The sequence below is a fragment of the Perognathus longimembris genome, chromosome 2 (assembly GCF_023159225.1).
Source record: "Perognathus longimembris pacificus isolate PPM17 chromosome 2, ASM2315922v1, whole genome shotgun sequence".
Taxonomy (NCBI): Eukaryota; Metazoa; Chordata; class Mammalia; order Rodentia; family Heteromyidae; genus Perognathus; species Perognathus longimembris.
In genome coordinates this window covers 27,747,060-27,774,355 of record NC_063162.1, presented here as the reverse complement: position 1 = coordinate 27,774,355, position 27,296 = coordinate 27,747,060, and the positions used below count along the sequence as shown (strand labels likewise).

At 40.0% G+C, this 27,296-nt stretch overlaps 1 protein-coding gene across 2 annotated transcripts in view; it reads left to right on the top strand.

Annotated features, from left to right (window-relative positions):
• Plce1 (phospholipase C epsilon 1) overlaps positions 1-27,296 on the top strand; it is a 332,480-nt gene that overhangs the window by 166,283 nt on the left and 138,901 nt on the right. For both annotated transcript variants that reach the window (XM_048338668.1, XM_048338667.1), the window contains exon 3: positions 23,923-24,211. In XM_048338668.1, the coding sequence (XP_048194625.1) occupies positions 23,923-24,211 (289 nt within the window). The remainder of the gene's footprint in view (positions 1-23,922; positions 24,212-27,296) is intronic.

Here is a 27,296-nt window from a genome sequence, read left to right as displayed (position 1 = left end):
GTTGTCTCCAGCCTCAGCTACTATTCCAATACCAGGATGGATGCTAGTATGTCAGCTGAGGTCTTCCAGGCTTCAGACATGGAGCTCCTCTGTGTGTCAGGTTTTCATCACCCCTTACCCTACAGGGCCCTAGCTTCTACTTCCAGATACACTCTCTCTCTCTCTCTCTCTCTCTCTCTCTCTCTCGCTCTTTCTCTCTCTATCTCTCTCTGTCTTTCTCTCTCTCTCACACACACACGCCTCTCATGTCCAAAAAGGCAACTTTGACACACTTCTTTTCTACATTCACTGTTTTCTATCATTCACTGATGTATTCCAACCACCCAGAATGGTCTCTGATACATGGAAGGCACTCAATAATATCTACTGAATGAATGACAGGCTGTTCTATTCCTACTGAATCATTTCTCACTCCATAGCCTGGTCTTCAAAACCCTTTGTCATCAAGCATTAATCTTTTCTGGTTCTGTTCACTTTCCTTCTGGTAATTAAAACCAAAACCAAACAAGCAAACAAAAACCTGTTAACAGTGCTAACCTAAAATAAATAAACAGTGAATGTTTTTGCCAGACTGCTTCTAACTTCCTTATGAATGTTAACTCATTTAATTGTAAAAACAATTCTATAAAATTTGTATTTTCACATTACCATTTTACAAATGGGGAAACTGAGTCAATGAGGTTAAGTTACCTTCCTAAGGTCACATTTCTAGGGCTAGACAGAGCTTGAGTAGTTTGACTTCATAGTCAATGTATTATAAGTGCTGTGTGTGCCACAGTTAGCCCTTTTAAAGTGTATAAAAAGTGACAGCTTACTACATCTACAAAGTTGAGATCATTTAATATGTTGCATTCTAATTGATTTCCTATTGGATAGTTATATAATCAAAAACTTACATATGAAACTGTAACCCCTCTGTACTTGGCTTTGACAATAAAAAAAATTTAAGTCACTGTATAGTCAAATGCTCTCATTAAAATCTTTCAAATGCAAAAGAAGAAAACTAAAATTATGTATAACTTGTTTCTTGATATATTGCCTCTTTGAGACTTTTTAATCATGTGTCTTATTTTACCATGTTTTCCCTCCTTCTCTGTAGTATTCTGGTGTATGGGCACTCTACAATATATTTCATCAATCTATGTTGATGAACACTTAAAGTATTTCCAAGATTTCCCCCTTCAGAACAATACTGGCCTGGATATCTTTATATATCTATCTGGGGAATGTTAAAAGTTGCTATTGTTTAGGTAAAAATGTGGTTGTTGAGTCTTAGGATAGATGTACTTAAAACTGAAGGATGTTGATAAATGGTCCTTTATCATAGTACAAATAGTGCCTCGCAGTTCTAATTGATTTTCTGTTTCTTTGCCCACATCTTCATGAAGTGAAGCCCAGCTTCTTCCTAGTAGTTCCTGTCCTGATAATTCATGTCTTCACTTGTTGCATGTTGCATCTCTTTCTACAGAGTAAACTTACTTCCTTTTTCCATGTTGATTGGTTATATCATCAATTCTCAACTCACTTAGTTCATGTTTTCTCAATTCTCTCCCTTCTTCTTCCTCTTTTTCACCTTCCCTGTCTTCCCCTTTCCTCCCCTTCTTTCTCTTTTTTCTTTCCACTCTTGCTGCCTTTCTCCCTTTTCCTCCTACTCTTCCTCCATCCTCTCTCCTTCCCTCCCTCCTCTTCTCTGTTCTTCCCTTTCTTTCTTCCCTTAGTTGTGCGATACCATAAAGTTTATTCTTGCTATAATACTCATAGTAAGAGAACTTAGAGGTTACTTAGAAAAGAGTACACTCTGTGTAGTCCTGACTGTAGTGGAGTTTTACACAGTTCTGGGTGTGGGGTGATGCTTACATATCAGTACTCACACTGGTAAAAATGATCCCGACTGCCTCCTTTATTTGGGGCACAACAGTGAGTATGATTAAAAACAAGACAAAGATAATTGTGTTTAAAATGACTTTTTCCCTACATAAATTAAGCCATCTGCAAGGAAATAAATAGTACAGAGTAGATGTGCTGAGTGTGGAAACAAAATAAGAAAAGGAAAGAATGGAATCAAAGAACCAAGGGTGGTGACTTAGCACCTATAATCCTCACTACTTAAAATGCTGAGATACAGAGGATCACCTTTCAAAGAGAGCGAGAGTAGAACAAGTCCAGGAGACTTTATCTCTAAAAATAACCAACAAAATGCCAGCTGGGAGGCATAGCTTAAGTGGCAGAGAGCCGGTTGAACAAGCCAATCAAGTAAACACAAGGCCCTGAGTTCAAAACCCAATACTATTTTTTTAAATTAGGAAAAAAAAGAAAAAAATGGATAAAGGGCATGATGAAAGACATAACGGAAGGTAAAACAATGGGAGAGTATCTTACTGTGTAGACCCAGATGGCCTTAAACTTGAGATCCTCCTGCCTCATCCTCCTGAGTCCTGGGATTGCAGGTATGTGCCACTGAGCCTGGGTTGAAAGGGCCTTTAAGTTGTGAAGGAGATGGAAATGGAAGCATAAGGGCACAGTGTTTCTGAATTCCTCTTTCATGTCATCTCCCCCTCTTGCTTGGGGCTTTACATATATTATTGCATTTCATCCCAACGAGAACAGACTAAACAGATTAGGAATGTTCTGTCTGGAAACGAGGAGGAAGACATGAACAAAGTTTCCAAAGTCACAAATAGTTCCAGTGTAACCACCTCAAAAATACTCCTTGAAGTTAGAACAGAGCACGTTTAAGACATGGGAAAGGTGGTGCTTCTGAATGGGGGACACTATTGCACAAATGGGCACATTTAAATAGATCTGTGAGAAAGGTGTTAGAAAATTATGTGGCAATGTATTGCCACCAGATTGTTAAGGAGGGTTAGGAGTTAAGAGTCTTCACCATTCATGTTTAGGAAACCCAAAGGTCCAGAGAGGTCTTTGTGGGAAAGAGTAGAAGAAGGGATATTCTGAGTCCCCATTCATTTCTCTTTAAAGTAGAATCGGATTCTGGAAGTTCCCTTAGGAAAAACATTCTATTACTCCAAACAACAACAACAATAACAAAAACGGCATCAGGTCAACCTTATGGTTGGATGGATGCCCTGGGCTGGAGGGACTGTGGGTCTAACCCCACTGTACTATTTTACTTGTGGCCCAGAGTTTTATCATTGCTTCTCTTGCTTCCATGGCATGGGCTAGCAGCCACCAGCCTTGAAGCCTGTCCCTGGACCTAGGAGGAGGCAGGTTAGAAGGCGTAAGTGCAGAAGTGTTCGCATAGCCACAACAGCTGTTCCACCCTACATCACAAGACCTTCCTGCCTTGGCCCAGAGTAGCACTCTGAGAGCTGAAAAGTCCTGTTACACTCTTGATCTCTGTCTCCTTTGTATTTTGACAAGATGCCTTCCCAGCTGCTAGGTGGCTTGAGATAACACAAGGAGGACATTTCAGGCTGTCTCAATAAACAGCATGTCAATGGTCGTAGGGGCTGCTGATGTTCCATCACTTTTCTGCCACCTCTCATCATTGCCAATAGCCTGTTCCTAGCCCTGTTGACTTGAAGTGGAGTTTTGACTCCTGACTGCTGTGATGTCCATGTCTGAGCCATTAATTCTCCACTCAGGCATCTGCTTCATCCTTGCTAGTCCCACAGCTCACCTGGTGAGTGCTGCTACTTCCGTTGCTGACCACCTCTGGGTTGACATCACACAGCACAGTGTGTAATACAGTTGTACACAGTCATAGCCCTCTGCCATGTGCATTGCATTTAGAGAAGTGCTTCATTTTTAAAGAGCATTTCACACACATTGTTTCGCATTGGATAAAGTCGTCTTCAGTGTCAGGGATTTGCCTTAACCTGAGGACTCCCAGATAAGCAGGAACTCCGGACCTCTGAGATTTAGCTCCTTCCCGCTTCCTGCCGTCTTTTGACTTTGCACATCAAGATGAATTGTTTTGTTTTGGTTCATTCAAAGTTTGTAGGTGTCCCTATGAATCTGGGAGCTGGAAGTAGAGATTAACCTCTCCTATGTGGACATGCTAGAATCAGCTGTTTCAACATGAGAAAACAACCTGGGTGTTAATGAAAAAAAAATTTATTTTTGACCTGTCCTTGTTTCAAAGTGTTCTGGATCTATACCAACAAATAACTTCCAAAATGTCTGTCAGATTTATTGCATTTTAGAAAGCCAAAACAAATACCTAAGATAACGAGAAAATATTACCAAAAATAAAATTTAGAAAATAGCTAAACTGCTGAACGAACATAAAGTTACACTTAAAAACTTACACTGAAAAGAAATACATTTTATTTTTAATTTTTTTAAGTTTTAGCAAAGATTTACTGTAGCTTAAAAGGATAAAGTACAGAGAAATAGAAGAGAGAAACATTTCCTGTTTCCATTGTAAAAATGAGAGTAAAAGACTCCAGAAAGATATTTTAAATAAAATCATGTTGCCTCTAACCAACAAAGCCTGCCATCTTAAGGACATACTCATTTTGTCTCTGTGTGCCAAAAATCACAAGACCTTTTATTCTTGTTCTCACGATCCACTACAGTGCCTAATTCAGAAAGTTCTGGGATAGTTTTTTTTTTTCTTTCCTGTCTTCTTTGATATTCCTCAAATGGATACATTTGAGGTTGTAGATCCCATGTATGTTTTTAAGAGTAGAGCAGAGCCTGGGGTTCAAGGCAATGCTTCACATGCACTTTGATGTTACATAGAATGTACTGGCAAATCCTGTTTTCCTTTCAAAATGCTACCAGGAGTCAACTTCTTCTAAGGATCATCAAGAAATTAATCACACACGCAGGAACAGTTTGTGTATGTCTATCACCACAGCTTTTAGAAACCTGGGAACAGAGAAAACCTGGGAATGATTTAAAGTTACACTAAAACAACAGTGGTTCATTGTGCTGTGGCTTGATCATCAGGAAGTATCTCACAGAGCAATTCAAATGAAGCTTCTAGTAATATGGAGAAAAGCTTGATTAATACCTGATGTTGAAAAACAGAGTCCACATTGATCACAACTGCACAAAAACACTCAACAATAAGGACATCATCTCTGATGTTTCAGTTTTCCTTATATTCTGAGTTTTCTATAGTGAGCATGTATTTTGATTATTAGAGGGGGAAAGGTGTTTTGTGGGTTAATTTTTTTAACTGAAGGCAGACATGTCATCCTTGTCTGAGAGCCACTTTCATTTGTGTTTTCACTTTTAATACTGACCACCAAAGATTTTGAGATTTCTGTAGGACAGGATTTCTGTACCTCAACTAGTGGTGGAATTGGCCTTGGGCACTGCAAGTATGTATAGCTGGATCATTAGGACAGTAAAGTGTGCTCTCGAGGACAACCAAAAATGTCCACACACAGGACCAAATGTGTCCTGAGGCAGAGGAGAGCAAAACCACTGTTTGAGAAGTATTGTTTTAGGATGATGTACTGAAACTTTCCTAAATGCCTGCTCCTGGCTTGAGGTAGCAGTAGCTGTTGTGTTGTGCACCATAATGGAGATGTTGAACTCTGGGGATTCACTCACTTGGGCATTAAATTAAATGCTAATGCTCAGTGACAGAATGTGAACAATAAGGTCTGTGGAGCAGCTTCCATGGGTGAACATTTGCTTGCACATGCCAGGCCCTGGATGCGATCCCTGGAACACAGAGGAAGTGTATGGGAATGGACTCCCTCAATAGTACCTGCTTGGGAGGAACCTGGAGGATAATAAGGTTCTCAGATAACCTTTGAAGGGAGAAGGGCCTGGGTTTAGCTATGATTATGATTTCTGAGAGTGCTCTTCCTATAGTTGAATGGATAACTTAAAGAACACGTAAGATAATTATAGTAAGGAGAGAACATATATATGAACAAGTATAAATATATGTGATTATATCCATCTTTTGTACAACTTAGTCATTATATATATATAATCATGTGCATATCATTAAAACTGCCTTTGTACAATAAAAAAAATAAGTGCTAATGGACACAGAAGTGTTTGGTAGCAGAAAAGTATGGCAAGAGGTAATTCTTACCCTTCCCACTGCAGAGCAGATTCCCTGGGAGGAAAGCAGCCACTTGTGGGCAAGTGTAGTGTGAGGAAATGGTCTGGCAGGTGATAAAGTTTAGCAGGACTGGGGCAGCAGAAGTTTGGGTCACAGGAAGGAGGTAGAAATCAAATTCCCAGCCTGAGAGGAGAATGAAAGCAGAAATGCAGTTGACTAGACATCGTGGAGCCTGCACCAGAGAGCTAAAGCTCCTTAAATTCCTTCTGACAGGGTGTAAGGCTGTCCTCAGAGCCTGGGGCAGCGCTCTGCTTACTGGTGGAAGCAGCAGAACCTGAAATCAGGGGGTAGAAGAGAAGAAGGCTGGAGAGCCCCCTGCAAGCCTGTGTGGGTGTGGGTGTTTATACAAAGACATTCATATTTATTTATTGCTTTGGGGAGGAAGCAGAGTCCTGCAACTTTTCTGTAGGAAAAGATTATCTAGAAGAGGATCAAAGAATGTTCACTACTTGAATTTTGATGAGTACTGACCAATTACCTTTTAAAATGACAGTATAATGATAAATGGATAATATATGATTTTGGCCTTTTCTAGTTCTTGAATAATATGTTTATGATTGTAAATGTTTATAGGAGTTTATGGCTGTGGTAGTTTTGCTTTCCTGACCTGTTGTTGATCATATCTCTGATTTATATGAGGCCTAGTCAGGAATACAATCCTGAATCATAAAATTTTTCCTATGGGAAAATATATCTTGCTTTATGACAATATATTTTATGACGTGTTTTTTTGTTTTATTTTGTCCTGGGCTTGAACTCAGGGCCTGGGCACTGTCTCTGAGCTTCCTTTTGCTCAAGGCTAGCACTCTACTACTTGAGCCACATTCCAGCATGCTAGGCAAGCACTCTACCACTAAGCCACATTCCCAGCCCCTATGATGTGTTTTTAGAGATAACATGTAGAGATAACAAGTAGAGGTTGTCTCTATAAGAGTGGGATTTTACTTTTTTGTTAGTTTGTGAATTTTCATGTTTTTGCCTTCCTCATGGGTTAATTTATTTTCTGTCCTCATTTGAAAACTATATGAAGCACGAGGAAAATAAAGAGGGAGTTAGCAAGATAGTAATTCAGATGGAATATTTGATACATTATATATATCTTATTTTATGAAATAAATAATTCAATTAAGTGAAGTAATATAAAATTTCCATTTTTATAGGTCCCAGACAGTCAAGTATCAGCAATTTCACATGGCTCAGTCTGACACTAATGTTGGCTATAAAGAAAATTTTTGTGAAATGAATATTCTGTTTTATTGCTTTCTTTAAAATTCAGAGATTCATTTCCCCGAAGACAGAGTTGAAAACTTTGGCTGTGTATCAGGCTGGGCATGGCTGGAATTCAACAAGTTATTATTGCTCAGGATTCTTGTTTCCACTGGAATACGACTCCTTAACCCTGCTGCTCACAGAACCTCTTGGGGGAATGTTTAAAAGATGCTGTGCTGTGTGTGCTACCCCAGTCTGATAAGCTGGTCTTTGAGGGGTGGTATGCAGTGGGCTAGGGTTTAGCTTCAGTGATCTTTGTTCTTCAAATGACTCTAAAGTGACAGCCAGATTTGAGAACCCCTGCACTAGAATATCACTGTAGGGCTCTTCAACACTGCTTCTCTCTGTTTCGGAAGAACAGAAACATATCACTTCATCTCCTGACCTATTTCCCTATCTTGCTTTGCACAAAACAAACAAACAAACAAAATACCCTAAAGGATGAAGTGCTAAAAATAAGTTTAACTTGATTGATTTCCTTTTTTGGTTTTCACTCAATGTAACATTGAAACTTTACTCTTAGCATGGTTCTATGACTCAAGTGTTTTTGGAGAAATTATGAAAAGTCTGTAGAAAAGAGTTTGGACCCCTTAAGGACAGTTCCTTGAAATGCCCAAAGAAGTCAACTAGAGAGATAGAAAGCAGATTAGTGGCTGCTTAGATCTGGGAGGCTAGAAAGAATGGGGAACAACTGCCAATGGGTGATTGAAATGGTTTGAAATTGATTGTGGTGATTACTGCACAACTCTTCAGCTATTTTTCATTTCACTTATCTGTACACTTTAAGAGGGTGGATTGTATGGAATATGAATTATATCCTAGGGAAGCTGCTCTTCTGTTTATCTTTTATCTATAGTTTTTGTCTTTTCTCTTTTGGTGCTGGGGCTTGAACTCAGGATGTTGCACTTGCTATTGCTTTGCCACTGAGCTACATCCCAGCCCTGCTGTTTTGTTTCCCTCTGTTGGGAGGTTCCAACACTGAATACATGAATTAGGAACAGCCAAGAAGTAACTGTGCGGTATACTAATTCCTTTTGAAAGTGACAGAACTTAAAATAGACACTGTAATTAAGAACAAAATAAAGTAAATCCTGCTTAGAAGCAGTTGTTACCTGAATTTCAAACCTCTCTGAGTATTTAGAGGGTTGTCCCAGAAGTGATGGGATGTCTGAGACCATACATGACTGTGAAAAAGACAAGATCTTTATGAATCTCCTTGGGTCCAGGCCCTTTGGTAGGTGGTTTCATCCATTGATTCAGGTAGTCATCACATTGTTATCCCAGTTTTACCGCATTGAAACTAAGGTATACTGAATGGAACTATAAACTTAAGTGGTGAAATTAAGACCACCTTAAAGAGTGGGAATGAATGATAGGACGGTGAGGGGGAAGGCAAAGCTCGAGTATGCTGAGGGGATGAGTAGTTAAGTAACAGAAATGACTAGGGTTATATGGAGGATGCTTCTAGAAGAATGGGCAGGAAGATTTTGTTGAGCTCTTCTGATGGTGTGAAGGAATCCAAATTTATCATTGGTCCATAACTGGATCAAAGCAAAGCTCAAAGACAATTTTCAGAATGCACAAATACATGCCTGTCTGGACGGACGTTTCTCTGGGATTCTTCCTGTGTCTCCTCATCTGGTTGGTGGGTGGCAATACCACAGGACCTGCCGTCTCATCTGACCCCCTGACCTGGGGGAAGTGTAAAAGCCTTCTCAGGACCTACCTTCCCACCCTAAACTCTTTGCAGTGATAGTGAAGTCCCAACAGAACAGAAGATCCCAAGCTCAGAAAGATCAGGAAAATTAGCATCAAGCTTCCTGAAATGAAAAGTGAATTCTGTATATCTATGGTGGAATGAAAACCTCTTTTGACCTCTTCTTCTCCCCAAAGTAGGAGAAAATTGGGTGTCTTGTTTTTTTTCTTCCTTTCTGGGGGTGGGGTGATGTGCAGGAATAGAGAAAGAAAGGTGACAGTGGAGCCTGTGTCCATCAGATTCTAATGATGATAGGCTGGTTTCTAATCCAAATCTTGCACATGACAATCAGCAGCTCTTTATCCCTAAGAACACATTACCATCTACCTTCCTAGCTTAGCTTAGCCCATCACACAACTCAGTTAATTTATGAAGATTTCCCCACAATTCTTCCTGTTCTGACTTCCTATCATGCTTCATTTTTTTTCACTAGAGGTATTTATTTATTTTTATTGTAAAGGTGATGTACAGAGGGTTACATTTATGTAAGTAAGGTCATGAGTACATTTATTTTCCAACAGTGTTACTCCTGTCTTTCATTTTCTCCCAGTTTCCCTCCTCCTCTGACTTCCCTCCCCCCAAGTTGTAAAGTCCATTTCCAACATAGTGTCTTGTGAGTACCACTATTGCATTGGTTCACCCTTTGTCCTTTGTCTCACTATTTCTGTGATTGCCCTTCCCTTCCTCAAATCAGATAAACTTATATACAATACAAAGATAACCAAAATCAAAAACAGTGACAACAGGGGGTCAACCAAAGGGGTGAGGGAAATGAAAGAAAAAGAAATAAGTGCATATACTATACACTCTCTCTCTCTCACACACACACAGACACACACACAGACACACACACAGACACACACACAGACACACACACACAGACACACACACACACACACCTCTTGAGCCTCAGAGAGTTCAAATCTAGTAGTTTTGGTTACCATTATAATCTCCATGTTACTCCCAAGCAATGGCAAGTTTGCTGTATTGCTGTTCTTTCTTATTTCTTTGTCTTTTGACTTCATGTTGCAACAAGCAACTGTCTTACTTTTTTGCCTTTGCACAACCCTAGGTGCCCAATAGCTCTTTCTCCCAGCACAATCAGTCTGTTCCCAGTGCTGAACTCCTAGAGCCCCTGTTGCTTGAATCTTTCTTTTCTCACTTATTATCCCCTGCTTAGTTCGCTTGTCCTCTTATCTGCCCTTGTTTTTCTGCCACCCTGGTCTTGTGAAAGACACTGGATGAATCAGATGTGAGTCATTGATTGATCAGTGAGTACTTCATAGGGCAGTGATCAAGGGTGATAATTGTGCTTCTGTCTTGAACCGGATGAAGAGCGGACATCTCCCGAGCACACTTACCTCAGACACGCTGTCCTCTCCTCCCCACCCTACTTCCATTTTCTCTCCAGCTTCAGAAGTTTCTCTCTCCAATTCTTTCCATACAGATCCCTCATCCTCCTAACACACACACACACACACACACACACACACACACACACACACACACACACACCCTAGTTCTTTATCTGCTCAGAATCTAAATCCTCTTTGCCCTCTATTTGCTACTACCTACATACAGCTGTTGGCTTTTCTTCTTTATGTCTCTGAAAATAACCATGGTTGTCTAACCATGTCTGTAGCCTCTGACTGATTTTGGAAGTACGGAAGGATCTTTGGCATTGACAGGAAAAGGTGACTGAGTCAACTCTGGCTCATGAGAGTGGAAGAGCTCATGATGAGACCTGTTGCATGAACTGATGGAAGCCTGGGTTCATTCAGCCAGGGAGAGCCAGGCCCTCCTTCCTAGAACAGAATAGGATCCAACTTCTAAGTTTGTCTTTTGTTTTTTGGTACTGGGGATCGAACCCAGGATGCTGCACTTGCTAGGCAAGCTCTTTGCCACTGAGCTACATCCTGGTCCTAGGATCCAACTTCTAAAAGAGATCACATTTGCCTCCCCATAGCCGCAAAGTAAAAAAAAAAAAAAAAAAAAAAAAAAAAAAAAAGATGGAAAGTTAGTTTGAAGGGAAAACCAAAAGAAGAGAAAGCTCTAAGTTTTATCCACGAACCCTAATTTCCCAGAGCCCATTTCCCCAACTGTTTCTCTCTGTTCCCTAGATCTCTCCCTCCTGTTTTGCAACTAAGAGAGCTTCCTTCCTCTCTTCTGCATGAAGTGAATGGCTAAGCAAGATTAGGGTTCTTATCATAAAGGTAGAAGATTTTGAGAGAATGAACAGTGCGGAGGAGCTGCCCAGTGAGCAAAAAGTGTCTGACTTCTATGTAACAGAACCGCTTGCTAAATTATGTTTGCTTCTGAAAAGGCACCCATGGATAGCCAAACCAGCTGGGGAAATGATTGGGACTTAAACTGAAGTGTGGCCCTATTCAAGGGCGCCTTCCTCCAAGTCAGCCCCACATTTACAGTGTCTTCTTTGCCTTTTACTTACTGAAAGTGAGTCCTGGTGTTCCTACCCCTGCATTTAGCCCACTCAGCTCAGGGATTCAAGGTAAACCCTGTCTGTACTGTCTTCCCTATGTGCTTCCTGCCTTTGACATTGCTGGGGTGCAGATGTACTGGGTCGTCTGAAGTCAGTTCGAGGAATATTTCATGCATTTCTACTATAAGCAATACACTTTTCCATACATTACTGCATTGGTGAGGGTGATAACAAGGAGAGAAAGCCTTTTTTTTTTTTTTTTTTTTTGCCAGTCCTGGGCCTTGGACTCAGGGCCTGAGCACTGTCCCTGGCCTCTTTTTGCTCACTCTACCACTTGAGCCACAGCGCCACTTCTGGCCATTTTCTATATATGTGGTGCTGAGGAATCGAACCTAGGGCTTCATGTATGGGAGGCAAGCACTCTTGCCACTAGGCCATATTCCCAGCCCGAGAGAAAGCCTTTGAAACACCCATAAATGGTCCATTCCCTGGGGTTGGCAGTGGCTGAAGTGTGTGTGCATACTGTTGCTGCTGTCTTTAATTATGTATGGTCCCTCCTGCATAGTGTTCTTTATAAGGTTTTAGAAAATTAGTGACTGCACACAATTGTTTAGGTCTCCATCAAAGAGAAGACAATAGCATTTTAATTTGTTGCAAGAAATCTTGAGAATCTGGAGACAAGGAAAGCTCTTAAGGCTACCCTTTATTTTTTTAAATAATTACTTATTTATTGTCAAAGTGATGTACAGAGAGGTTACAGTTTCATACGTAAGGCCATGGGTACATTTCTTGTACTATTTGTTACCTCCCCCCTCATTTCCCCCTTTCCCCTCCCCCTTTCCCTCTCCCCCTATGAGTTGTTCAGTTGGTTTACACCAAATGGTTTTGCAAGTATTGCTTTTGGAGTTGTTTGTCTTTTTATCTGTTGTCTCTCGATTTTGATATTCCCTTTCACTTCCCTAGTTCTAATACCAGTATTACAGTTTTCAGGGTACTCAGATGAGATACAGTGATAGCACGGGACAACCACATGAAGGGAATACAAGAGGATCATCAACAAAAGAAGCTACAGTTTCACATAGCATGTTGAAAGTAATTACAACAGTGATATAACACTCGTTTCCATAACATTACTCTTTTTATTTCTTTTCACACAATAGAGCTTCATACCATAATTCTATATATAATCTTTTCACCAAACACTGCCGCCTGATTCTTTCAACAAAAGGCCTCTTTGTTTTGATAGCCAAGAAAAACCTTAAGCGCAGTAGAGACAACAGAGCAAGCTTTAAAAATTATAAAACATAAGGGCCAAATTGCTGCATTTTTAGAATGCAATTTAGGTTTTTTTTAACCTTACCTTAAAAAATTTGGGGGGGTAAATTGCTTATCTTTATTATTTTTTAAATTAAGAAAATTTTATACAGTAGATTATTTTAAAATTAACATATATTGTATAAAATAAGGGTTTTTTGGGGGGGATGTTTCTATACCTTTAGATAATGTACTATAATCATGCTTACACACCTAATTACTCTTTCTAATCCTCCATCCCACCTCAACTGTTCTTTTCTCTTTCCATTTCCTTTTCACTTTCATGACCTGGTCTCCCCCTTACTCCATCTCCCACAAATGTGCAAGAACATACAATACTTGTCTCTGTAGGACTGGCTTGTGGTTGCTGCTATTTTGTTCCCCTCCACCTCTTTCTTTTTCTTCCATTGTTTTTATTTATTGATAGAGGTTTCTATGTGGCCCAAGCTGACCTCAAACCCATGGTCCTCTTGAGTCACCTCCCCAAGAGCTGAGATTACAGGCATACCCTACCACCCTGCTTAAAATATAATTTCTTACCTTAAGTTTTGATCAACTTTAGGGTTGTTTAGGGTTTTGTCTGTGTGTGTGTGTGTGTGTGTGTGTGTGTGTGTGATTTTTCATGTGGTCCAGGGTAACCATCTTTCTTTTCTAATAGACAAGTTAGAAAGTAATAGCTTTCTCACATTCCTGACCCTTCAGAAGGTCACAAATGTTGTCTTTGACTTTCATTCTCTGAGTATGATCCAATCCCTGAAAACATGCACTAATGTGCACATAAAGCTGAGAGCCTCTGTAACAGGTCAGAAGTGTGACATGTGGGGACGGGCAGTTTCTGACTCATCCTCATAAAGTTGAGTGCAGTTCAATGCCATGATTGGTTTAGTTCTTTGTAGTTTCCCAATGTTATAGAATCCCATTACCTTATCTTTCTCCCAGTGGTAGAAAAGTTTCCTTGGAGATTTTCAGATCTATAACTTTCTCAAACTCCACCTACTCTGTGGGATGTCTCTTAAGTTGTTACATTGATAGGGTTTTAGGTAATGTGCACTTTGTCCCTTTTCCTTGTTTTTTAAAAATAATATAGAAACTGTCAAATTATAGGAAGTTGTAGGAGTAATCATCTCCATCCCCTTGGTACCTTGACAGCAGAAGCTACCTTGTTTGACTCACACCTTCTGTACTTAGCACAATACCTATGGAAAGTGATAGGCACCCTCGGGCATAGGAAGTACAGCTTACAGCTGCACTGAGTTGGTAGTTTGCTCAGGAAGCATTTGGGAGCACAAATTGCTCTAGGCATAATTGCATCCACTGCTAAGAAAGAGTCTTGTTTTATTTTCCCAATCTAATTGCTTTTTTGTTTGTGTGTTTTTGACACTGAGGTTTGACTTTGAGACCTTACACTTTCTAGGCTAGTGCTCTCTACTTGCTTTAGTTATTTTTCAAGTAGGTCTTACATGTTTGCATGTGGCTGGTCTTAATTAAGTCTTGATCCTATCCAAGACCTCCTGTGTAGCTGGAATCACAGGCACATGCCACTGTACTGTATATTTGTTGAGATGAGTGTTACTAACTTTTCTCCTGGGTTAGTCTCAAGCTGTGATCTCCCTGATCTCTGCCTTCCAGGTATCTGGGATCATAGGAATGACCTACCACCAACTCAGTCTCGATCCATCATTCAGTATCAGCTTCAACCACATGGAGTTATTTTGCACATATGTTCCCTCTGCTTAGGATGTTTCTTGTCTTTCTTATCCATTTTCAGATTTGCCTGGCCAGCTCTTATTTTCTTTACGTTGTGTTTTAGGTATACTTCTTTATTTTTTTTTCTTTTTTTGAGACAGGATCTTGCTGTATAGTCCAAGTTAGCTTCAATTGAAATTTTTTCAGTGGATGAATGAGTAAAGCAAATATGGTGTAATGAAATTTGACATCCTATCATCTTCAGTAAAGTGGGTGGAACTGGAGAATATTATCTTTTTTTTTTTGATTACTTATTCTTTTTTTTATTTGCATAACTTATTGGAGGTTAAATTTTTTTTTCTCAAATTTTTATTATCAAACTGACGTACAGAGAGGTTACAGTATCATACGTTGGGCATTGGATACATTTCTTGTACTGTTTGTTGCCTTGTCCCTCATGCCCCCCTCCCTTCCCCTGGAGAATATTATCTTAAGTAAAACAAATCAGATACAGACAGATACCACATCGTTCATACAGAGATGCGAAAAGTCAATCTGAAAATAAACGTGATTACCAGATGTTGGGAAGTATGAAGGGAGAAAGAAAATTGGATGACAATAACAAAATTCAATTAGAGACCTAGCATTTCTTTAGTGCAAGAAGGTAACTAGAGTTTACTATTACCTAATAGATATTTTATAAATAAGGAATTCAGAGGCCTCAAACAAAGTAATGATAAGGAGATAGAAAATTAATTACCCCAATTTAATCAGTATGCATTTATATATCGGTACTACACAAATATGTACATTTTTGTTGTTAAACAGAAATCTGAAAAATGTATTTAAGGAAATTTAAAAAAAACCAACTTTGCGATCTTTCTTCCTCAGCCTCCTGATTAGGATCAAGTATTAAAGTATTATGGGATTAGGATAGTATGCCTGACCCCTTCCATGACTTTCTATGGCTGTCCTGTGTGTGTTTCTGAACAATAGTGTGCTCACACATTACAGAATTGCATGCTGTACTAGAATCATTCATTATTGGTAACTTTCTTCAGGATAAAAGCTATTTTATTCCATACTTTGTCTGCAGCTCCTGGAAAGCTATTTGTCAAAAAGTAGATGGTGAATAAATATTTGCTGAATGAATGAGTGAATGAATGAGCAGATGCCCAAACAACCAAGACTTTCTCAGGCATAGGTTTCTTGTCTTTCAGAAATTCAACTACAGCTAGACTTTGTCCCAGTTTGCAGTATGTGTAAGTCTATGCTTCTCATAAGATTCACCTGGGTAGGCCCTGCTCAGGGCTCAGGGGCTGCCCTTCTCTGCCTTCAAAGCCCTGGGATTGTCCCATCAGCTTGCACTGGGTTCCTATTCTGCACCCTCCCTCAGCTCCTTCATATTGATGGATGAATGGACAAAGAAAATATAGTGTGTGGATGATCTATAAATATGTATATATATATATATATATATTAGAGAATTATTTAGCCATAAATGAGGATAAAATCCTGTTATTCATATCAAGATGGAGGAAACTGGAAGACAGCATCATGTTAGATAAACTAGGCATAGAAAGATAAACAACATATGTTCTCTTTCATATGTGGAAACTGAAACAACTTATCTGCAATAAAAAGAGAATGGACTAGTGATTATAGAGACTAGGAAGAGTAGGGAATAGAAGGAGATTGAATAACACTACTAAAATACAGTTGAATAGGAGAAATAAATTCTGCAGTACTAAAGCACAACAGTGTGACTGTAATTAGCAATAACCTACTACACATTTTGTGATGAAGAGAGGAACCCCAAGTCTCTAAACACTTAAATTAAGAGGTAGGAGACTAAGTGCCCTGGTTTGTCCATTACACATTATTTATATGTATTGAAAGCTTAATTTTACCCCCACAAATATGTGTGCTTATATTTTAACTTTAAAGAAAAGGGAAATAATAGATACTACACCTAAAAAAGGAAGTCAGGGAAAAAACTGTAGCATTGATCCAGAAGCCATGGCCTCAGCAGAAGGGGGTCTTCAGGACTATGAAAAAGAGGCAGACATGAGTGGTTCCAGTCAGGCAGAAGGAGGTAAGAAGAAAGTGAGACAAGGTGAGCAGGAATTGAGGCAGTGAGGGAGTGGGACACAGGAAGCAAACAGCCTGTTCCTGTAGGTTGACTTCATCCCTTCCACCTGTTGCTGACATGCAGCAGCCCAGAGCAGAGGATGGCAGAAAGTTTCTTTCCCTCTCATGTGTACAGCTTAGCAAGAGTACTGCCACAGAGCTTCTGAGCTAGGGATGGCAGATAAACAGCGCTTTCCAAAGTTTGTTTTTGTCTTTGCAGGGGCTTTGTCCCCATGTGATTCATTAGCTGACCCATTGCTCCTTGGAGATGCAAGGGAGCCTGGCAGTTGAGGCCATTAAGTCCCTTCCGTGGGCCTAACTGACATTACAGGCCTAACGACATTATCCATTTGTCCTGATTTGATTTTTTTTTTTTCATTTCAAGAGGCTTCCTTGGCAGAAAGGTTTTCTCATTAGTACATGACATGATTCATCCATATGGTAATTCCCCATAAGCTGGAGGGGATACAGGGACAAGAGAGAGTAGTAGTGGGTTGAATGTGGCCACAGTACATTGTGTGCATGAATGGAAATATCACAGGAACCCCCTTACTTTATACAGTTAACGTACATCAATAGAAAGAATGAGTATCTCAGATATGCCTTTGCCCCCTTTATAGAAAGCATGTTAAATTCACAGCCATAGGGCATGTGTGTGTGTGTGTGTGTGTGTGTGTGTGTGTGTGTGTGTGTGTGTGTGAATGCTCCTATCTTCAGTGAGTATTCATTAGTTTTGCTCTGTACTAGATTCTGAACTAGGGTCTTAGAAGAATGAAGGGATGAATAAGCCCTCAGTTCTGCCCTCTTGAGTTCCCATTCTAGAAGGGAGATAACCTAGGTGCTAATGGGATGGATCAACTGAGAGCTATAGTGGGGGGTAGTGGGCTGTCCTTCAAGTTCTTTGGGCTGGTCCTGAAACTTCTGCAGGAGTCAGAATCACCAGGAAAGCTGGCTCAACACAGATTACTGGGTACTAGTACCAAAGGGTTTTTTTTTAAAAAAAAATTTATAACAATGATAAACTGCTTATTTTCATTGGTCTAGGATTGGGTAATACTGCTAGTTTTGCTCTGGGCCCCACTCTGAGGCTCATGGCTGTAAGGCTCCAGTTATTTCTCCATTTTACCCTTCTCTACTGCCTGCAGTGCCCTCTGTGCTGAGAACAAAGTGTTCCCACATGGCCCCTGCTCTGGTGGACACTCACTTCCTGTAAAGGGACTAAAAACCGGCTTACATATTGCACAGGACATGCTACTATGCAATTTGGTATCGGGTGCAGTTGGAATCCTGGGGGGAGAAAAAGATGATTAGTTCTTGCTAGAGCTCAGGAAAAATATATACCTAGGAAGCAACATTTTAATGAAAAGGTACAATGTGGGTTAAATGAAGTTGTGCCGGAAGGCATCTGTAGCTGTGAAACTCCCAGGTTATTAGCTGTCCCAGGACATCATCCTCACACGTTCCTCCTTGGATGGTTCCTGAAGTAATGAAGGTTTGGCTTATTTCCTGCAGAAGCTGATGGCACAGCTCTGGTTAACTGGCCTGGTCCTAGCAAAGCTTTTATTTTTGGCTGTTTGGAGTTGTGTTTGGTCAGTGTCTTGTGCATGGTCCGAACACTCTCAGTAGAATGGAATTCTCCACACAGGCACTGGAATGGTATGTGGAATGAACAGCAGAGGAAACGCCGCCTGTTGCCAAAATCCGGCTCCCCATCCCTGCCACTGGGTCTCCAGACTGTCTCAGCTGCCACCCCTCCAACAGCCTCATTGCTTTTGTTGATGCTTGGGAAATATGGTGCTTCTCACATCATTGCCTTTTGGTTACACATGTAGACGACCATCAGAAAGCAACATTCTAGCACCTTCAACCTTCTAGAACACTGTTTCTATCTTCTAGAAGTTAGAAGAGGGGTCTATGAGACCAGTTCAAGGGGATTGTAAATCACAAAGTGCCCACTTCATGCCAGGAGGGAGGCCCCTTCCTTAAGTCTGTTAACTTAGAGTTTGCACAGTTAAAATAAATGTGATTGCTTTTCTAGCACAGGGCAGTTTAAAAATCCTCATTGTGAGAAGGATAAAGGAACTCTTAGTAGATATATAGTCACTACTGTGAAATAATAGCTGATCTTGAATAAAACTGGTAAGAGATAAAGGAACAAGAGAACTTAAAAATACTATAGAATAGTCACCAAAATAATCATCAAGATTAAAGTGAATTAATGCCTTCCTTCCCCACTTAAGAAAGTGAAGATGAAAGAACAGTAACTTGAAAAAGGACCATGCTGGTTGACAAGAACAAGAACACTGGGCAAGATTGTTGTAGATTTCCTAGTAGATCAGTTTGATCATTAGAAGCAGGGCATAGAGTTGGAGAATCCTGATGTTAAGTCCTAGCCATGTAAACAAAGTATCTTAGTTTTGATCATACTTCTATGATCCTTTTCCTTGAGCAGTTCTGAGGTGTTCAATGCCCAGTTCACTTTCAGCACTCCATAAATGTTACAGTTATTGTATCATGGGGTGGGTGGGCTCCCTAAGTATCAAACCTCTTTCTATTGGGAGATCTTAGAAGATAAGACACCAGATCCTAAAACATGATTCTCTATAACTCTGAGCTCAGAAAGAATGTTTCTAGCCTAGTATAAAATTGACTTCTTTTAGGAGTACCTGGGTGTCAAGTGAAGACAAAGCCTCTTCCAGCAGTGTAGGGGGCAGACCTTTCTTCCCGCACGGGTGCTGTGAAAATGTGTCTGACTGCTTCATGCCCTTCAGGTACTAAAGTCCCTAGCTTTGTATCCATCTCTTTAGCCTTGGTACATTTGCTTTCTTTTGTTTAGTTTGAACTCTATATCTCATGCTGGTTTTTGCAAAGAAGCCCTCTTTCTTGGGTCACAAGAAACTGTCCATGTTGCTGTGCTTCCCCAGGTGTTGTGTAACTGTCACTCAGTTTTCCTAGAGTAGTTTCATAATTATTAAAGTCATTTTCTCAGACCACTCCAGAGCTATGTCATCCCACAGTACCTGCTGTGATAGAAGTAGTAAATTCCATGCAGAGGATCCATTCACAGTTCCAGAGTTCCAGAGGAGCTCTGACCACAGCATTGATCTCATTATATGTCTTACATCTCTAAAACTGTAACAGTGACCAAATGGAGAATCCCCAACTTTTTTCTTTTTTCACTTCAGATAACCTAAGTAAAACCTGTAAGATCTACACCCAAAATACATCTTGACTACATATAATAATTACTATTATATAATTATATATAATATACTGTAATAACCAATACTTTTTTGCAGTTCTGGGGATTGAGCCCAGGGCCTTACATATATTAAGCAAGTTACATATATACCAAGTTATACCCACAGCCTATTCCACAATTTTTTAAATTTTTAATTAACTTATTTGCCCATCTTCCCATTAAAATGAAGTTCTTCTTGCTCACTGTTGGATTCCCAACAATTGGGCTTGGCACAATGTATTAAGTGAATGAATGAACATATAGCTGTCTAGCAAGCTTGGTTGCTATGTTGTGACATGTTGATTTTATCTCAAAAATATTGGCCCATGTAGTGCAGTGGCCTGTCTTCTTTTCAGCACCTTCTATTACCACATTAATCAAGTGGAACCATGTTTATGTGGTTTGGTTCACTTTGTAATTTAAAACCATAAATCTCCATATAAAGGAAACATATTTGCTCATTCATTAGTCATAACTTGACTATTTTCAAAAGTCATTTAGGGTTACCATGAAAGGAACTATCTTGAATAAGAAAAAACAATAACAACAGCAGTGTAAAAACATCACTTTAAACCCTTGCCAAATAATGATGAGAACTTGCATCCCTTTGTTGAGCCATGGGTTTGACCAGGTATGTGCAATGGATAAAGTTAGTTCACAGAGTTGAAGATAGCTTAGCCTCTTGCTATGTAAGGTTGTCCTCATATTTCTCCATTTCTCATCTGCAAAATGAAATCACCCTCACAGGGTTAGTATGTGGGGTCAATTGTTAGGGAATTAGAACATTTACCATTCTATCTAACACATCATCATCATCATTTTGGTCATTATAGTAATTTTCTATAACAATCATTTATTCAGTTCATTATTCTGTGAGTTGGATGGGTAGTCCTCTAATCTGGAACAACTGATCGCTACCTGGCCCTCTCATGCACTATGGTGATTCCTGGACTGATGATTGTAAGATCTAGGAGCTAGGATGACCCTATTGTATATCTAGCTGCTGGCAGCCAAGAACCCTGGCTCACTTAGTATTCTTCACACTGTAGTTGTTGCAAAGTCTCCAGCGCATTAAGAGACAGCAAGGTCCAATGCACAAATAGTTTCCAAGGCTCTACTTGGGTCACCATCACTAAATTTCCATTAATTACCCAAATAACAAAGCCAACCAGAGTTAGTAAGGGTAATAAGGCATGGCCATTTTTGTAGTCCACCACAATTATGATCACTGTCCTCATCATTGTAAAACTATTATTTGTTAAAAATTTGTTAAACTATTATTTGTTAAACAAGTGCCAGATGCTATTGTAATCATGTTGTCATAATCAAAGCTTGTAGTTCTAGTTACAATCTCTAGGAGGCAGATACTTTCATGTCTCCTCATATTATAGAAAAGGAGATTGAGGCAGGGTGTTTATCTAAGGAAAGGTACACAGCTAGGAAGCAGGATGCTAGTATTCATATTGAGGTTCCAGATCCACACTGGTTATGACTAGCCTGTATTGCTTTCTCTTCCCACTCTATGTGAGAGATTATCCTTGAATTCTTCCTTTTCAGAAGTGAGTGATCAATAAGAGCTAGTAATATGATTTTGACATATTTTCTGGGTATGGTCACATCTGCCACCATTTTGTTCACACTCCAATGATTTTCCATCAAGCACCCTGACTTCTGCTTATCCTGAATTGGTATGACCAGAATTAGTGATCTGTTTCTAGATCCTTGTGTTAGGGGTGTTAGCACTGGTGGTGGCCATTCAGAGGACCATTATTAAAGTAGTCTTAATTCTCCTTACTTCAGTCACATTTGAGGGCCAGAAATAAGTAACTGATAGCAATTGCTGAATGGTCACCTAGGATCGACATAAAATGTATATATGTGCACTCGTTTCTTGGAGGTGAGGTACAAGACGTGTTGAAAGCAGACTGTGACTTTCTGTAGCCTCCGAAATTAACACAGGCAAGAACATAAAGAGGATATGCTTGAGGGCCTTGGACATCTTTGTTGTATATGTTTACAATGTTATCTGTAGCTCATTAAGACAAGGGTCACAAACACACATACCAATGTGAACAGATACTGACCAACTGTGATCAATATAGAGTGCAATCCATGCCTCTTATTCTAGCCAAAATCCTGGCCATTTGACACCTTTTAGGAATATTCAGTCCCACCAGATTGTGCCAGTGTTCAGGAGATGCTGTAATTTCAGATGTGCATGTAAATTTCCCTAGTTTTGAAACACTAGGTGTTAGCTGAAGGCAGACTGTGGGCTGAGTCTGGCTCGTGCCATCAGTCTTTGTCCTCCTCACATGAAGCACTCGCTGGCCACTCACTAGTGCATTATTACTGTCCTCAAAGCCAAGAATGCAAACACAAGTCCAGTGTATGTGAAAGGATGAGAGGAAGGTCTTCAAGAGGGTGGTGTTGTGTATTTCACAGCTTCCACAGAGGTCAAAGAACTGAGAAAAGAGAAGATTATAATAAGCTACTCAGAACAATACATCTATAGGTAAAGTGTTCTTTAAAAGATAAATCTTGGTCAGATAACATGAGGATTCCTTACTCAGTGAAAATAAAATACATTTTTAACCCTTTTAGTTGTCCTTAGTATTCTGTGAGGCATTATAAATCTCCAAAGTGGGGAGAGTTACTGTTTTTTCAAGCTTCTGTGATCAAAGAGTCCTTAGGTCCAGCAATTCCCTTGTAGATCTATTACTCTGAGGTAGAGAAAATACATTCTTTCCTGTAGACTTGTCCTATTATAATGGGTGCCATTACTCAGACATGTGTTGTCTTAGAATATCCCACATTGGAAAGGAAACTGTCTCAAAACATTCAAGTCACTTGCTCATGGTCATAATCAGTTTTCTAGCTGGTCAGGGCAAAGACAGGTGTACAGACCCACCTACCAAGCACCAAAGCCTTGGCTGTATCCTAGCATATCATTTCCACACTGCCCACAAGAAGTTTAATGACATAAACTAAAGCTCAGAATTCACACTCTGCCTCCTCACAGCAAGGATCTATCTGTAGCAGGGGAAAGCAGAGTAGAGATCTACTTAGGGTCTGAAAAATTTGGATATCATTGGAATTCTGGGTATGTTGTAAGGTTTGTTAACCTAACCCCTTCTTTCTAGTACTCATCTCCAAATAGAGCCTATTTCTCTTTCCTTGTTTCTGTCCCTCTATTGATCAACAGCTTTCATTGTGGTTGTTTATGCTGCTTTCATATATGCTTACAATGTATTACAAAGTTATTCACCCTCCACCTTCCTGCTCTATGTATTTTGACATAATGCCTTTCACAGAACAAAGTGTACATTAAACATATTGAACAAGTGAAGTTGACTGGAGACATAGTTGGGAGCCTGCCCTAATAGTCCAATCTTCTTGAGATCATTCTTGGTCAGTTAAAGACATAAGTGGAGAGGAACTCAGGAAAGTGACAGAGACAGGTCAGGAGAAGTGGGAAAGGAGCTGTCAACATTTTGGATGTGAGAAGCAATAGAGGAAAAAAAGAAGAAAAGGTTCAAAGACTGATCTTAGCTGATAGATTGAAAGATTATGCCCAAGACAGAAAGAGACATTCTCTTTCTCCACGAGTACTTCATTTTGATCATGTAACAAAGATTCTCTAGGAACATTCGGCAAAAGCATTTTGGGACATTCATTCTGGAGAGAACTACCAGAGGGAAAAGTTTGCCCTCATCTCTCTGCAAAAGAGCTTTGCTGTCCTGTGGAGGAGGAGAAATTTGAGCTGAATGTATTTTTGGTTGGTACAACTTTAAGTGTTCTGTTTGATAGCAGAGTTGTTTGAATGTCCTATTTCATAACTACACATAGCTTTCTCAAATAAATGGTGTCTGTAGAATGTTCAGGTTAACGCATGAGTCCAGGGCTCAAGAGTGTTTGTGCTTAGAGTGACTGAACCTTCTTTCTTAATAAGTCATCTTGGCATTTTGTCAACAAGTTAATTTGCTTTCCTAAGAAACTAGATTAATACTTCCTGTGCTTTGTGCTATTCACAGATCTACAATGCAGTGAGAAGAAGAGAAGAAACAGAACATATAGTTGGATCTCTTCTCCATTTCTTCACAAAATTCTTAACCTCCGAGACAATCCATGGAACGATTAGTGTTTGTTCATGCGTAAAGCAATGTGTCCGAGACACCGCATGTGAATTCCGTGCCACCTCCCAAAGGACTTCCCTATCTCAGTACATCACCGGTTCCCTCCTAGAGGCCACCACCTCTTTAGGAGCGAGAAGTTGCCTTCTCAGTACTTTTGGAGGATCTACTGGACGAATGATGCTGAAAGGTAATGTGTAAATTATTACTTTTAACTTTGTCTTTGCCTTCAGAGAATAATATGAGCTAGCATAACATGCATCACATAACAGAAACTTTTAAATAAAAATAACTACTTGGGAAGAACATAAAATGGTAATCTATTAAATTTTTGTAAGATATAAACATTCCAAATAATAAGTGTTAAGACTTGGAAATTTCTCTTTTGACAAAGTAATGGTTAAAATGCTATTTCTGATGATTCAGGAAGGTGGTTTCTCCTCCTCATAGTTATCTCTAAGCTAAGTCAATTACTATAACAAGATGTCAGTGAAGGATTGTGGCCATGTGATTACTATGAAAACCACAAGTGGGTGGGAGCTGAGCGAAATCTCTCTTCATATACTGAACTAATAGTTCCTAGGGACTAGAAGAATTGAGGGTCTTCTTCTAAGTGAGTACCATCTCAAAGGATATGCAGGCATAGATCTGAAAAATGAAAGCTGTTGGAAAATGGGGTTCCTCCATATCTGAACATCCCAGCTATTTCCCACGATTAGCAGACAGGCAGGTCAGAAATGGCAGTGTACCAGAGACCTGGGAGACTCCTTCACTGTGCAGTTGTCATAGATCACTTGGCAGCTTTCCCTGGCAGGAAGCTACCAGCCAGACAGGGACCATGCAGAGTTGTATTGTGTTCCAGTACATTTGGACTGCCAAGGGCTCCTTCTGACATCCGGCTGTTTATATCAAGGAGAATAGCTGTTGTCCCTCCACAGTGAGCCAGGGCTAGCAGGACAGTGACCTTCCTCCTTATCTTCAAGCCCCCTGTGAAACACACACACACTCACACACACACACATACACACTTAAGAGAAGTACTACCACCTGCTTGTTTATCATGTTGCGAACCACAGTGGATAGACTTCCGGAATCACATTAACTTCTGTGGATTGGTTTTAAATTATGAATAAAGAAAAACACACAACGGGAACACAAGTCCAAGACACTATTGGGAAGAAACTGGGTTATATATGTCTTTTACCCGTTCAGTTTTAAGCCCCTCCTGGGAGCTGTGAAGGGAAGAAATCCTAAGTCTAGCCCTCATGTTACTTATAGTCTGCTCATGGGAAGTGATTGCCCTGTCCACAGGGTTCAAAGTTTCTTTACACTCATGTGATCTCCAGAGATACTGAGCCTTTCATCAACCTATCAGTGTTCTTCCCAGGGAGTTAAACCCCAATTACAAGGTAGAATTGGCATTGCTTCTATGCATGTCACTGCGTGCAGGACCTCCTCATGTGAGTTCACCAATCTGTGCTTATCAGACACCCAATATGTTCCCAGGGGAGTGCAAGTCTGGTGGGGGAAAGCCTATTCAAGTATTAAACCATTTTACCTGCCTCTGTGGTATTTATGAGTAGTCCAGATTTGTATACACCAAGTAATCGAAGAGTAATATGAAATTGAGAGGAGTCAAATGCTATGTGATAAATGTGGAAGTGGTTCTAGTATTCTAGTGGGAGAGGGAGTTAATGTTCTGTATGATGAATGGTTAGGCCTGGAAAGTGAGATCTCAAATACATAATGAAGCCAGTACAATCTGCTTTCTTTCCTACTGAATTTGCTGAGAGAAGGAAGGCAGCAGCCTACATTCTTCCACAGACCTATAGAAAGGAAAAAAGGGATGCTGATCAGTGAGTCTGTTGCCCTGGTAGTACCTTGACCTTGATTGCTGTTTGCATTTTCCTGCTCAGAATAGAATCTCATAGGTCATCATTCCTAGCCCAGAGACTTACTAGACCATGGGTCAATGTGATCTTTCAATTGGTATTTTAAGCAGGACTTAGGAATTTCTGTCACTTTGTTTTGCAGCTCTGTAATAGTTTCAGTAAGTAGTTCCTGTTGAATAATACAATTAGCTGGTTGCCCTCTGGTCTGGAATTATTTTTGTAGCTTCTGGCATGCTCTCTTGGAAGTTCTTTTCAGCATCAGTTCAACTGCATTGGACAGTAAATTCGACAGTATTCCACGGCATGAAATACACAGTGAAACTATGACGAATGTTCAACAGAGCCATTCTACAATGTGTGCATATTTCAGAACCTCATGTTGCAAATAATACATACATAAAGACTTATCCATTAAAAATTAATTTAAAAGGAAACCCAGATGGGTCCTGAAGGTCACACTGTATTCTCGGAATCTGTAGGATCAGCTGGGACTATTTTTAGGTTTTCTGTCATAGTTGTTCAGATCACAAGTGCATACAACCACATTCAGGTTCACTCTGTAGATTCCAGTGTGCGTGTGTGTGTGTGTGTTGTGTATAATCCATTTATTTTATGGGCGGTAAAAAGTCATCAATACAGGCAGATAGCTGCAGGCAGCCAATGAGAAAAATGTGTATCTGCCCTGTCATGTGGAGGAAAGGAACATGTTCCAGCAAAATGCAATGCACCTGTGAATGAAAATAGCAAAATGAGAGGGAAGAGGCAAGGCCGTAACTTACAAGGTGACTTATGTAACTGTAACCTCTCTGTATATCACCTTCACTGTAAAAGAAAATAGCAAAACGAAGCTCAGTGAAAGTGTTTGAATACTAGAGGGTATTGTGGATGGGGACAGTGAGAGTAAGTTGATACTATCTAGAGTTTGGGTTCTTTTTTATATAAAAGAATTAACATTCAGGAAAGTGTTTAAAATAGACAAAACAGGTCTGTGTGAAAATGAAAGAACAGAAACTACCCCCTTGTGCATGGAAGGGCTACCAAACTGGAAAGCTGAAGTCTGTCTCTCAAGGTCTGTTAGATATAGGGTCCTTGTCTCTTCTTCCTAAAGGTGTGCTCCTGGTCCAATTGGTCAAGAGTTGGACATGGGCTGCATGGAGTTCATGATTGGTGTCCCTCTACTACTTGAAGCACCAGCATGGAAGTTTCCCTGTGATTGGATCTTCCATTTCTGCTTGAGTATGGAAGGGGCTTTTGATTGGATAGATGCTAGGGGATCACATACGTGGCCATGACTTTGAAGGGTGAATAAATTTGGGGACCCAGATCCCACAGGGATGATGGGAACAGGTGAGTGTTTTTACTGTGTCACTCCCTCCATGTTAG